General features: G+C 35.9%; 1 protein-coding gene and 1 long non-coding RNA gene across 4 annotated transcripts in view; one reads left to right on the top strand and one right to left on the bottom strand.

Moving 5' to 3' along the window:
* The window catches only part of LOC139814470 (glycosyltransferase 25 family member), a 114,070-nt gene that overhangs the window by 42,392 nt on the left and 57,721 nt on the right, over positions 1-13,957 (top strand). For 2 of the 3 annotated variants that reach the window (XM_071780741.1, XM_071780740.1), the window contains exons 2-5: positions 3,867-4,095; positions 10,206-10,548; positions 12,569-12,688; positions 12,912-13,101. In XM_071780741.1, coding sequence (XP_071636842.1) covers positions 3,867-4,095; positions 10,206-10,548; positions 12,569-12,688; positions 12,912-13,101 — 882 coding nt within the window. The remainder of the gene's footprint in view (positions 1-3,866; positions 4,096-10,205; positions 10,549-12,568; positions 12,689-12,911; positions 13,102-13,957) is intronic. The other variant, XM_071780742.1, reaches the window with a different exon arrangement.
* LOC139814478 (uncharacterized) lies at positions 9,115-10,193 on the bottom strand. Its single transcript, XR_011732467.1, has 2 exons — positions 9,663-10,193; positions 9,115-9,303 (listed from the first exon to the last, which is right to left on the bottom strand). It is a non-coding gene; the product is annotated as an uncharacterized lncRNA (long non-coding RNA).

The raw sequence follows: 13,957 nt of genomic DNA, 5'->3' as shown, positions 1-13,957 counted from the left end.
TTGATATACCTCAATAGGATACCTTTCTTTTCGTAATAAAATCTTCTATATAGCAATTTTATTAAGAATGTGTGAAGAAAAGTACAATTCTATTCAAATAAAATCTAAAATCTGTGAGACGATTTTTTATCTCTTGCTAATAAGGAATTAATGTATAAATTAAACATTTATCTATTTTTATTACTTTATTGTAACGATCAGTGATTTATTATACAGGTTGATAGTCAAGTACTCTAAAAGATTTTAAGAGGTAATTCCTCAAATTTAAGACAAAAACTTCTTATGACCATATGTCCGAAACGACTTAGTTTCAAAAATATATACAAGGTGTCAAAGTTGAAGGAAAAATTTGTTATTTCCAAAAATTTTGAAAACTACTTGGGTTATTTTGATGAAACTTTGTGTATGTTTGAAGGACATGAAGACTGATCTTTTGGGGCCATGAAAAATATAAAGAACAATTAAGATATTAGCGATTAGGACTAAAGAATCAGGAATAAACTTGGATGTACGATGAAAAACACAAACAACAGAAACAGGGAATAACACAAGCAATATATTTGTAACCTATCGGAAGCCGTGTATTAATGCTACACCAACTTTATTCCTGATTTCTTATTTCTAATCGCTATATAATATCTATTCCTTGTTTCTTATATTTTTCATTGTGCGGAAGTCTTTACTCAGGGCCATGTTCTTGACGATATGTGTGTGTATCTATATAATATAAGTACCGTCGTCTGTATGTATGTATGTCTGTCTGACCGCGAACTACTCATTCGTTAGTGGACCGAATTTTTACGAAAAATATATGAAGTAGGGGTAGAGATTCCCGGGGAGTGCCATAAAGTGTATAGTTTTTCGTTACCGATTTTCTGGAAACCGATTTTTCTAATTTTTCTAATTTTTCGGGAAATAATCGACCGAATTTAAAAGAATTATATATGAAACAAAGGTAGAATTTTCCGGGGAGTGCTATAAAGTGTATAATTTTTCGTTACCAATCTTTTTGGAAATCGGTTACATTTTTTAAATTTTCCGGAAATTAATTGACCGAATTTTAAAAAATTATATAAAGTAGGGGTAGAATTTCCCGGGGATTGCCACAAAGTGTATAATTTTTCGTTACCAATCTTTGGGAAAATCGGTATTAGAAAATTTTCAAATTTTGTATATATATATATATATATATATATATATATATATATATATATATATATATATATGTTATAGTCAAAGCCCGAAACGCAGGCATTCCTAGGATTGACTAGTCAATCCTGGGGAACGACCAAGCGTCTTGGTCAAAGCCCGAAATAAGTTTTGCGTTTCGGCTTTTAACTAGTCAATCCTAGGAATAACTAATACGGCTGGTTAAAGTTAGAAACTAAAGAAAAATCACTTCGGCATTTGACTAGTCAATCCTAGAAATAACTAATACGGCTGGTCAAATAAGTTAGAAACTAAAGAAAAATCACTTCGGACTTTGACCAGTCAATCCTAGGTGTGGCTTAATTTGGACTGTGTGACTGTTAACAAATAAAATCAAGTTTTTTTTTTACTAAATTAAGTTCTTATTGTTATTAATGCCCCGCGACGCGAGATATTAAACGTTAAAGTTAACAGGAATCAGGTTATGATTCCTGTCATACTGACGAGCTGTAGCGACTACTGGCGACTACGAACATGCCCTGTGGCCACATACGCATGTTCAGTGGCCGCACGCGCATGCAAAACTGCGCAAATTTTAAATGAATCAATCGTGCAGAATAACCCAAGCATCTCGATTCAAGCAGTTAGGTCTCACGCTGGGAGTTTCATTAGTTTAATTATGCGTGGGAAGCACACACACACACACACACACACACACACGGGGGAGTGCGAGGGGGGGCCTTCGGTCCCCCCTCCCCCGCACCCACCCCGTCGGTAGGCAGCGTGGACCTCGCTTTACAACATAAAGTACATGCTAAGTTGTAAAACGAAATTATAAAGTACATGCATGGGGGAGGGTGCAGGGGAGAAAAGCCTTTCTGTTCACGTGCGCTCACGCATGTAAGCCCCCTTGCACCCCTCCATGCATGTGCTTTATAATTTCGCTTTACAACTTAGCATGTACTTTATGTTGTAAAGCGAGGTCCACGCAGCCTACCGGGGGTGGGTGCGGGGGAGGGGGGGGCCGAAGGCCCCCCCTCGCACCCCCCCCGTTGTGTGTGTGTGTGTGTGTGTGTGTGCTTCCCACGCATAATTAAACTAATGAAACTCCCAGCGTGAGACCTAACTGCTTGAATCGAGATGCTTGGTTATTCTGCACGATTGATTCATTTAAAATTGACGCAGTTTTGCATGCGCGTGCGGCCACTGAGCATGCGCATGTGGCCACAGGGCATGTTCGTAGTCGCCAGTAGTCGCCGTAGTCGCTACAGCTCGTTGGTATAACAGGAATCATAACCTGATACCTGTCAACTTTAACGTTTAATATCTCGCGTCGCGGGGCATTAATAACAATAAGAACTTAATTTAGTTAAAAAAATCTTGATTTTATTTGTTAACAGTCACACAATCCGAATTAAGCCACACCTAGGATTGACTAGTCAAAGTCCGAAGTAATTTTTCTTTAGCTTCTAACTTTGACTAGCCGTATTAGTTATTCCTAGGATTGACTAGTCAAAAGCCGAAACGCAAAACTTATTTCGGGCTTTGACTAAGACGCTTGGTCGTTCCCCAAAATTGACTAGTCAATCCTAGGAATGCCTGCGTTTCGGGCTTTGACTGTAACATATATATATGTGTGTGTATATATATATATGTATATATATATATATATATATATATATATATATATATATATATTATATACAGGGCGTTTCAGAATTACACGGCACTATTTTAGGGAAATATTTTCTAGGTCAAAATAAACAAATAAGTTTATATAAACATATATATGTTACGCCCAAACATTGAAATCGCTCAGTGAGCGAAAAAAACATTTCACAACGCGTTTTGGCCACAAAGCGAAGTTTGTCATGGCCCTTTCAAAAACGCTCATAACGCGTTCTGCAAATGTGAAAATTCTATAACGCGTTGTGAACGCTATTAATGCAGCTGCAATGTGAGGCGATATGATAAAAATAAAATTATAAAAAAAGGAAAATTATAAAGAAAATGTAGGCGGGGGGAGAGGCATGAAAAAACTAATCTAACTCTAAGCCTATTTCGACCAAATTTTAATTTTAAGTTTTTAGAAATAGGCTTAGGGTTAGTTTTTTTATCCGGAAGAGATGCTCCGCCTGCGTCGGAGCACCTCCCCCACCTACATAAAGCTAAGCGTGTTGCTCTTATTTAATGATTTTTCTTTTGTTAACTTCCGATTCATAACTACGATTAAAAACGATGCAATTGTTTTCTATCGTTTCCTATCGATTTTTTAAATCAGGGCAGTCCACCCTACAACCTGGATTTTGCACCTTTTGACTTTTATCTTTTTGGTTCTCTGAAAAATGCAATCCGCAGAAAGATATATGGCAATGACAAGGAAGCCATAGCCGAAGTAAGAAAGTAGCTAAGAGGCAGATCAGCAGAGTGGTACTGCAAGGGCATACAGGTTCTCAGATTTAGGTTGCGTAAAGCCACATAGAATTGAATGGAGACTATGTTGAAAAATAGGTTTTTGTAGCAAAAGAATTATGAGGAAAATATGTATGTAAAACTGTAATAAAACAAATCTTGAATGAGAAAAAAATGTGTTACATTATTTATTATGCCCTTCGTATCTTCACTTGTCAATGTAATTTATTTACGGACACGCTTTGCGTAAGATTTTCGCGAAATAGTCGAGTTGAGACTCGAAGATTTTATTTTAATCGTTTCAGGATACGCAGCGACAACAATGTCGACAATTCGATTAAGATACTGAATAAATGGATCAGTACGAGGAGCGAGATGTATCATTCGCTGAACGTTGATTTAAATGCATCGTCGACGGGTTTCGAGGACGAGAAATCGATCGCCAACTGGTCGCCTCGCAGATTTGCACACGTAATAGATCTGCGTGAGCAGGCGCTCGATTACGCGAGAAAAATATGGGCGGATTTCATTTGGGTGAGCTAACTTTATTTTATTATCTTAGAACGACTTCGATCAAACTCCAATTAAGTTAATCGATCAACTGGCAAAATCAGAGTTAACTTCAAAGCGATAACTGATGATTAACTTCACGATCAAACTTAAAAGCAGAGTTTTTAACTAATACAATGCGTTGTGCCTATTAATTGTACCCAATCTTCTTTTTCCATATGTTAAAGAAAAAATTAATAATTGTATGGATATATTAGGGGTATTCAAATAAGTTAAAGTTTAACGGTTTGACAGGTTATGTCGGGTTAAAGTCGAGTAAAAAGTTAATTAATTAACTTTGGGCGCGTTACTCTTTAAGGTTATGCAAAATACATAAGTGACTCATTAACCTATCACATTAATCTTTGGGTTAAAAGTGTAAAAATTAACTTTTTACTCGACTTTAACCCGACATAACCTGTCAAACCGTTAAACTCTAACTTATTTGAATACCCCTATTAACAAAATAATACAGGTATTGATACATTAATTACTGATTAAGTTAATCAGAATTTATTTAGTAACATAACAGACATATCGATAAGTTGATCTGAGATTGATCGACTTTGCACTTGAAATAATTCTTGGCGGGAATTTAGAATAGTTCACATAATTAAAAAAAAATAAAAATTTGTTCGGAAATAAACCATTTGCATCACCGATTCGCGAGCAATTTCTGAAGCGAATTTAATCCTTTGACTACGGCTGACAATGAATTGAATGCGGAATGTATGTACGCTGTACGCTCGGTCGTGGAATGAGACTAAAAAAAAGAAACGCGAACATTTCTTTGATAAATCATATTGCAGATCAAAACAATTGAAGACATTCTCTCTTGATAACGACAAAGGTATCGAGGAACAAAAAAGTGGCGTTTTGTTCTAAAGAATCGGTAAAATTAGCGAAAAACCACGAAAGTGGCGCATAGTAGCTAGGAGGTTGAAATATTAATAGTGTAAGATACGCGGTAGTCAGCGTTTCCCGCCATTTTGTTTTTTACCTACAAGGTTTTCATCGTAGCGGCGTGCGCGGCGATTACTTGTCAGCTATCTGTTGGTCTGTTGGTCACGTGATAGCGCTGGTAGAGCTGTGTTCGGAAACTTCACCCGGGTGCACCCGCCGAGGCTCACGCTGTTCGGAAACGTTCGGGTTGTACCAGTGTGACAGAGATGAAGTCGTTCGGAAACTTCACCCGGGTGCACCTCAGGAGGAAAATTTTCCACCCTGTAATTTCAGTGTGAATGCGGGTAACTTATTACATTTGGCGGCATTTTTTAAACTGAAGAAATGGAGTTTCTTCTTCTATGGAACTGTTCCGAATGGATTCCAATTGAAATTATTTCGTTTTCCCTAAAAAGCAATAGAAATCTAGGGAATAATTGAATTTCGATTGGAATCCATTCCAAACATTTCCAGTTGGTTCTAGTATATCTCTGTGTCCAATACTCTCTTCGTATACAATACACCAGGTATTACGTATCTTTTCTCTTCGAAGCGAGGCTGGCGAATATCGCGTATTGTGCGTTAAATACTTGAATTCGTAGCTCCATTATCTATTCCCGGTAAACAATTTTTTATATCAAAACATTTAAATATGTATAATTATATGATATATTATGTAAAATATTATATAAAATATGTCCACATATGTCCATGTATGTTTTTTTATGTATAATCTCTGTATAATCTCTGTTCATATGTACAAGAAAAATAAAAAGAAAGAGAATTAGAAAAGAATTAAAAAGATAATTTTTGCATTGTTTTTTTATTGTTTTTGCATTGTTTATTTATTTGCCTATAATCATATATAATCATATATAAATGTAATAATTGTATATAAAATATGATTATATATGATTATATGAGCAAATTTTTCACAATTTCTCAGACTTTATTTTTTGTTATAAAAAAACAATGCAAAAATTATTCTTTTAATTATTTTCTAATTCTTTTTCCATATTATTTTTCTTGTACATACGAACAGAGATTATGCAAGAGAAAAAAACATAGTATGGACATATTTTATATAATATTGTATGATTATATTATATATATTTAAATATGTTTTTATATAAAAAATGTTTTACCGAGTTTTTTTGCGTTGCGATTTGCTGAATTGGTCGAACTGTTAACCTAATCTGATTAGTTGGATTTAAGTAAGGTTAATTATATTCTATTGCCTACCGCTAATTTATTATCAGATTTTATCTACGTTTAATAATATCTTGATGCTATTACGATTATGTTTTTCTATTATTCATATTAATTAATAATTCATCTTATGTAGGTATATCTTAACAGTTGCTTAAGCGATCGATATATTTTACACTCCTTTTGTAAAGTAATAACTGATAATTTTAAATAAAAAAATATATTATTTCATTGTTATTTGGTAATTGCACCACTAATTTTACTAAAAGGAAGTAGAAGCTGTAGAAACACTCAATGGTTCATCATTACCACAGCATAAGTAGATATTATACTGTAACGTGTCATTACTATCTAGATATAAACTATATATCTAAAGCCCCTTGCACAATGCCAGGCAACAGGCAATAGGAACAAGGAATAGAAATCAGAAATCATGTATAAATGCAGAATAAACAGTGACACAGGCAATAGACACAGAGTTTCCGTCACGTTAGAAATTCTGTGCCTATTGCCTGTTGCCAACCAATCATAGCATTCGAATTTTTTAGGTTGTAATTAACGATTTTTTGGTTATTTCCTGTTCCTATTGCCTGTTGCCTGGCATTGTGCAAGGAGCTTAAAGCTATCCTAATTAGTCCCAGTCTACAATAGGTGTTTTAAACCCTAAGCCCTAAGAATTGACCAATCACAGTCAATTATTCTCCTCAAATTCAACTATGATTGAACAATTTCTTAAGGCTTAGGGCTTAGAACACCTATTGTAGACCGGGACTTATCGATTCTTGTCCAGTAGTCATGGCGCAGGATACAATAATATCTTCTCGGGATTGCCTTTCATCCGCCATGTCTTATTACTTATTTGCCTTTCGGAAACTACTTACACCCGGGGTGCACCCTGCCCCCACCACTATTCACCCGAGTCTTCCTTCAGGGTAGCGTTTCCGAACGCAGCCTTAGGGTGATGCATGGCTCCATGTGGAACCATGCATACCAGTCGACTCGTAATATCGACGAGTCCGGGGTCTCGAGTCACGAGTTTCATCCCGACTTTCATCTTATATATTTTCCTCGGTTTTATATGAGATTGATTGGAAAATTTGAAGGTTGTGGATGAAGAAGTTACGAGGCGGATGATAATCTATGGGAGCTTTCCAGCAAGCGACACAAGTATTATTTTATCTTTGTTACTCGATCATTACCAAAAAAGAAAGATAGAATGATGCTTGTGTCGACTTGTGTCGCTTGCTGGAAAGCTCCCTTTATTTTGGATTTTGGGAATCAATGGGTCTGTTTTCTGTTGCTGAACAGGCTGCACTAGTTCAGAGTTTATCTTTTTTCTTTCAATGTGGAGAACTAGTGCAACCAGTTCAGCAATAGGAAACAGACTTCATATTCCAAGAATTTATATATGTGCGCTTATAATTAAAACTGAGTTGTCACATTTGTGCTACTAATACAACGTACTATCAATTTAACGTCCGCATGAAAACCCTATTATAAGTTACGCGCGCGTTTGACACATACTATAATACGCGCGGTAAAGTATACATGAAAGTTAGGGATTCTTGTTGTTTTTCCCGTTGCTTTTCCTTTTTATGTATTGTACTTACATCTGCTTATATCTTATATATTCTTTTTTGTTAGCGTTAGTTATTTTATTTTTGACTGTAAATTCAAGATTTCTCCTACACAAATCACAGTTACAAATTTATTTAAACAATTTAAAATAAATGTATTTAAATAGTTTAAAATCTAAAAGCTGAAAATTTATCTAAATTCTAAATAATTTAAAATATATTTTAATTCACAATTTTATACTTTTACGAAATTGTTTGAATATTAGTTACGAGCGAGACTCACCGTGATATCTTAAAGTATCGAGAAGGATAGAAAACTGTCTCTTGATTAAGCTTAAGCTTGAATAAATTTATTCAGGTGACGATACAGACAAGCGAGACTAGTGGATGCATTTAGTGGCATAAGTCGACATAATACTTATTCATTCAAGGCCGGTTGTTCCAACCTATTGGTAAACTAACTAATAGGCCAGTAAAATTAGGTTTGAAAATGGCAAAACGGATTGACAAGCCAATTTTTTGAGGGTGAGTAGAGGGTCATAGGAGATGCCCAAATTCACAAAGTTCCAACAAAATTTCCCTGTGCGTCGGCGGCCATCTTGAAAATAGGGGTGAATATTTAAAGTTTGAATATCTCGGCTTCTATTGGTCGCATTTTGTTCTTTTTTTTTAGTTTTGTAGGGAAAAATATTTGCTACAACTTTTGTTCGAAAAAAATTGTCAAGGAAAAAAAGTTAAGACCAAAAAAGTGCCGTCAATTAGGGGTTGAACAATTTTATTGACACTCATATCGTCCCCTGTTAGTTTGATAAAAAAAATGTTCCAATAAAACTTGTAGAGGATTCAATTCTCTACAATTTTCGTATATATTTTTTTGCGGTGGCTCAAAAAACACTAGAGATAGAGAGCGCCAAAGTTGAGTGTATCTAGTAAATGCTCTTTTTTGTGGGAAAAATTCGCGGTTTTATTGTAAATTGTTGTATATTATAAAACTCTTTTCCCGTATATATATAGCCTCTACGAGCTTTCCTGGAGGCTATCTAGCTTCCATAGCTGTGCAAATTTTTGTCATTCTATTAAGAAGTTTCAAGAGTGTTTCACCTGAAATATCCTTCCAAACCGTTTGTAGGGCCTTCTGTAGAGAAACTTCTTTTTTTTATTAACTCTTTTATGCGTCAGTCTAGTTTATTCCGTAATAATTCAATCAATGGAACTCAAATTTGATGGTTAAGGGGCACAACTAGTGTGACTGCCCAAAAAAAAGGTGATTTTCGGGAATTTATTAAAAGAAAAGTATTGCATCAAATGTTTTGAAATTTTGAGAATATATTTGTGTATAAATGATCTATGTGCAGTAATTTTTTTGTATGAAAATAATCAATTTTCAGCGACTTATGTGTCATCTCCCGAGTCTCCAAAAAAAAACGTTCTCCCACTGCTGCAGTGATTGCGGCCTTCAGAGTGCCTGAAATAAAAAAAAAAAATGTCCGTTAAACTAGAAGGTATTTCCCGTACAATGACCTAGGATTATGAAAAAAAATTAAAATCCAACAAAATGGCGGAGTTTTGAAAAAAAAGTTCAAATTACGCTTAAAAATCTCGCGGTTTTTTGCATGGCAAATTGACATTTTTTATCCAATAAAAAAACTGGAAGGTCATTGTATAGAAAAACAAATACTAAACACGCTCCAAAAAAATTCAAGTCGATCGGATGATTTGTATTCGAGTTAGAACTGCAGCAAACTTGAAAAATGTCGTTTTGAGAAAAACGCGTTTAGATAAAAATATTGATTTCATTGTTTGATTGAGAAATATCATACTTACAGCTAATCTGCTATTCCAGGCCCATATAATTCACCTTCCTCTTCCTCAAGAAAGTACCTGCTGGGTTGCTGAAGCTTTCCTTCGAGCTAATCGACCCTCTTTCGAAGCTTATGCACGTTTCTGACCGACGAGCAGCTACTCTTTAGAAGGCTGCCGTTCAAAAACTATTTGAGATCCACTCTTAAAATTTTAGTATGTTATTCTTGAAGCTATAGACTATCGAAAAATGCAAAAAAAAAAAAATCGATTTTTCAAAAGTGTCACACTATTTGTGCCCCTTAAGGGAACTATATCATATTGCGAAGATTTTTGAGTTTCTCCTATTTTTTCTCAACTTAGAAACTTGTTTAAAGCAATGTTATAATCATTTATTTTGTCAGTTAATCTCAACTTTTTGCATTTACTCCCGGTGCGTCCAAATTTTTCGCCGGTACTGTTTAGATATTTCGACAAAACCGTACGTTCTTCCGTACGTTATTTTTGCGAATCGCCCATAAATCTACGGACGTTTAAAGATTACTTAGAAAAGAGAATTTCTTGCAGATGCTGGATGCCGATGTTTTTTTGACGAATCCGAGCACCATTCGCAATTTGGTACATAAGAGACATACCGTCGTTGCGCCTTTACTAAGATCGGACGGCATGTACAGCAATTTTTGGGCCGGAATGACGGCGGAGCATTATTACTTGCGGACGGAGCTCTACGAGCCGATTCTATTTCGCGAGAAAATTGGATGTCACGATGTGCCCATGATCCACAGCGCAGTTTTTATAGATCTGAGAAGACGTTACTCCGATCGTCTTACTTATAAGGCTGAAAAACTGACCGGTTACGACGGACCGGTGGATGATATCATAACTTTTGCCATAGGAGCAAATAAATCAGGTAAGGACTTTAAGTAAAAAAGCCTGTATAAGTTGTCACATTTAAAATTATGAATTACGAATAATAGCGTGAGATTAGTACCGATCAAGTAGGGCGGCGGTGTATGGTCTATAGATGGTAGAGCGCCAGGCTCGTAATCTGAGGAACCAGGTTCGAGTCCACTAGAGCCATGAATCATGGAAAAGTTTTTTTCCGAAAAAAAAAACCGCGCCCTTCCGTGCAAGATGCGGAGAAAACTGGGCTCCGTCTTTCGGAAGAGACATTAAACCGTTGGTCCAAAGGAGGAAACAGTAAAGAAGTGGATGAATTGGAGGTTAGGGTTGGGTACGTCCCTTCAAAACGCCCTTTAAGCCTCCTTGGGGTATATAAAGTAAAATTCTTTATCCTTTTTAGTACCGATCAAGTGCCGATTCTTTAAAATTATTGGTATTTATGCATAAAAGGGGCCTCCTCTCAGATTTCAATGACCTTGACATATGTTGTCACCCTCCTGAGTAACCTTCAGAAGGCTTTAGCCGGCGGTCATTGTTCATTAAAGTCATTAAAGTCCCACATAACCGCCCTCCCCACCCTGGGGGAGGAGGTATCCGTGTGGATTTCACCCGTTATTAAAAAAAAGAAAAAAAGGTCAAGGCCTCTTTCAAGCATGAATACCAAATTATTGACTTCTGCCCTCGCACTTTGACTTAACTTGTAATTCTGTGAAAAAAGTAGATTTAATTTTGACTGTAAAAAGCTTACATCTCCTAACTTCGTTATGAACACGCACAGATCGTTGCTCCGCGATATTTTTTATTATTTGATAATCTTTTTGCATATTAATTAATAACGAGAGTAGCGGATTACAGTCGTCACACACATCAGCAAGACCGGTCCCCGTCACCACCGACTTTGTACATCTTCATAACTTATGATTATTTCTGTTAAAATTTTCATAAACACCAGATGTTCAAGTTGGGAGTTAGAATACTTTTTTATTATCAGATTACTTATAATAAGGACCCAAATCGAAAGTCGAAATGTCATAAAGTCGTTGTTATTGCATTCGTTTGCTAATTGTTGTCGAAATTAATATTTTTTGTAAAGCTTCCCAAACAGCCAAGTCTGTCGAAAGCAGATCTTGCCAAGTATCTACTACTGTCGGCAGATAGACTACAGATTTGATCTCGGTTCTGATATAATCACATGATGTCAGCAGAACGTCAACAGAACTATAACTTTGCTCTATCACGTCACAATCGGAGAAGTCGCAACTTTGACGCAATAGATTCTACGTTAATCATCAATATTTTTTTAACCATAAGCGACACAAAAAATTCCTTTTAAGGGCTGAAAGTTCTAACAACATACTTAATTTTGATTGCGATTAAACTTCTCCGATACGTCACATATCGTAGTTATAATATGCCAAAATACACTTTAAATAGCTCATTTTTGCAATTTTAACTGCAAATATCTCAAAATTGTGACGTAATAGAGCAATTTGGCAAACGGGATCATTTTCTGCGTCTAAAAAACTATCGAATGCCGCAAGGTTCGTTCTTGTGCCCGAAAAAAGTGATTTTTTGTTGTACAGTGTAATAGAATCTGCTAACATAATCAGACAGCAGATTGGCGGCAGAAATCGAGCAGATCCTGCTGAAACCGTTTAGGCTCTGGAGCCCTATTCTCGAATCGTTTTCATGAAACTTGCATGCGAAATTCAATGTTTTTCAAATAGAAAATTGCATACGAAAATCATTAGGGCAGGCTCAAGAATACGGTCCCTGTGCGGTTTTTGCTACCAATTTGCTCACATTGCCTGTCAGGAGGCTTTGTCTGCGCGGTTTCTGCTGCTAATCTGCTGTCTGATTATGTCAGCAGACTTTGCTGGCGGAACATAAGCTGAATGCGGATGCAGTTAATGTCAATCTGCTGACATGTCTGATTAAATCTGTTACCAATCTACCAACAGACTGCTATCAAGTTGCTTACTGGATTTTACTCTAAACATATACAGAATATTGTGTTTGTGTTGTAGATGTGCCATTGTTCGTGTGTAATGACGACGTCTACGGTTTTGTCATGGTGCCTTTAGAGAATGATGAGACTATCGCAGAAGATATGCAACGGTTGACTAATACTAAGGTAGAAATGTTGTGTAAGTTTGCTTTTGTGAGACAAGAGCATAATATAAATAAATAAAATAAATAAATGATAAACGAGCAGAACAAAATATAAATAAATGGAAATCGATCTTATTTTTCGTAATAAATACCACATTTTATTTGTATTTTCCGTTTGTGTACATAATATCCAATCAGATATACAATATTGTCGCGTTGACGATGTTGATTGATGTAGCACATTTGCGTTTTATACAGCATTTAGCGACTATTTGCCGTTGTCAGATGATTTGAAGGAATTCGTGATGTATCCAGAGAAGGATACCCTAGGTCTGGATCACATCTACATGATAAATCTGTTAAGGAGACCGGAGAGACGTAAAAGGATGCAGAGGCTCTTCGAGGAACTTGGCATTCGAGCAGAAATTATTGACGCCGTGGACGGTAGGTAAGTTATACGCGACGATAAATAAATATATTTATTTCTTATAAACGTAGAAATCCGAGATTCATGTCAATGCCAATGCCTCGAGTTACATATAAATAGAGATTCTTTTAAAAACTATAAATTGAGGACAACTTTACGATACAATATGTTCTCTCTTTTTTGTATTTGTCTACTTAAAGGTTTTCTACTGATAAATTTGGAATATAAATGAAATGCGGATGTTGTCACGTAGCATGCAATTAAAAAAGAAATGCCACGTCACGAGATACAATTATCCATAAAACGTTTATGATATAATAATATATACAATATTATATTAAGGTATTGATATATACCTATAAAAATTTATTTGATTTTGAACGATAAACGAACATGCTAGCATGATTAAGAAGAGATATTATCTCTAAGTCGTGCCTATATATAAAGTCACCGTAACGAAGTAATTTCTACCGTGGAATGTACACGTATAATTCTTGCAGAAATTTGCACAAAGAGGAAAAATAAGGCTACATATATGAAGTGGAGTACAGCTACGTTATAACTATTTAAAGGAAAAGAGGGAAGGAGGAGAGGGAGAGGGGCGAGAGAGAGAGAGAGAGAGAGAGAGAGAGAGAGAGAGAGAGAGAGAGAACATACTTTTTCAATATGCTATTAAAATGTTGTTGCAGCCGCTATCACCACTCGTTTTTAGCTCGTATTGCATGACTCTTCGACGATGAAGTACGCGGAATAGTTACACACCCTATTTTATATTACAAAGTGCGTGGAAAGTGGCCCATTATTGCGCGCGCGTCATCTGTGCGACGGATGGCCAATTCCACACACGAGTCGAAACAGTGCGGTAATGTTACATTAC

The sequence above is a fragment of the Temnothorax longispinosus genome, chromosome 6 (assembly GCF_030848805.1).
Source record: "Temnothorax longispinosus isolate EJ_2023e chromosome 6, Tlon_JGU_v1, whole genome shotgun sequence".
Lineage (NCBI taxonomy): Eukaryota > Metazoa > Arthropoda > Insecta > Hymenoptera > Formicidae > Temnothorax > Temnothorax longispinosus.
This window is presented reverse-complemented; position numbering and strand designations above follow the sequence as displayed.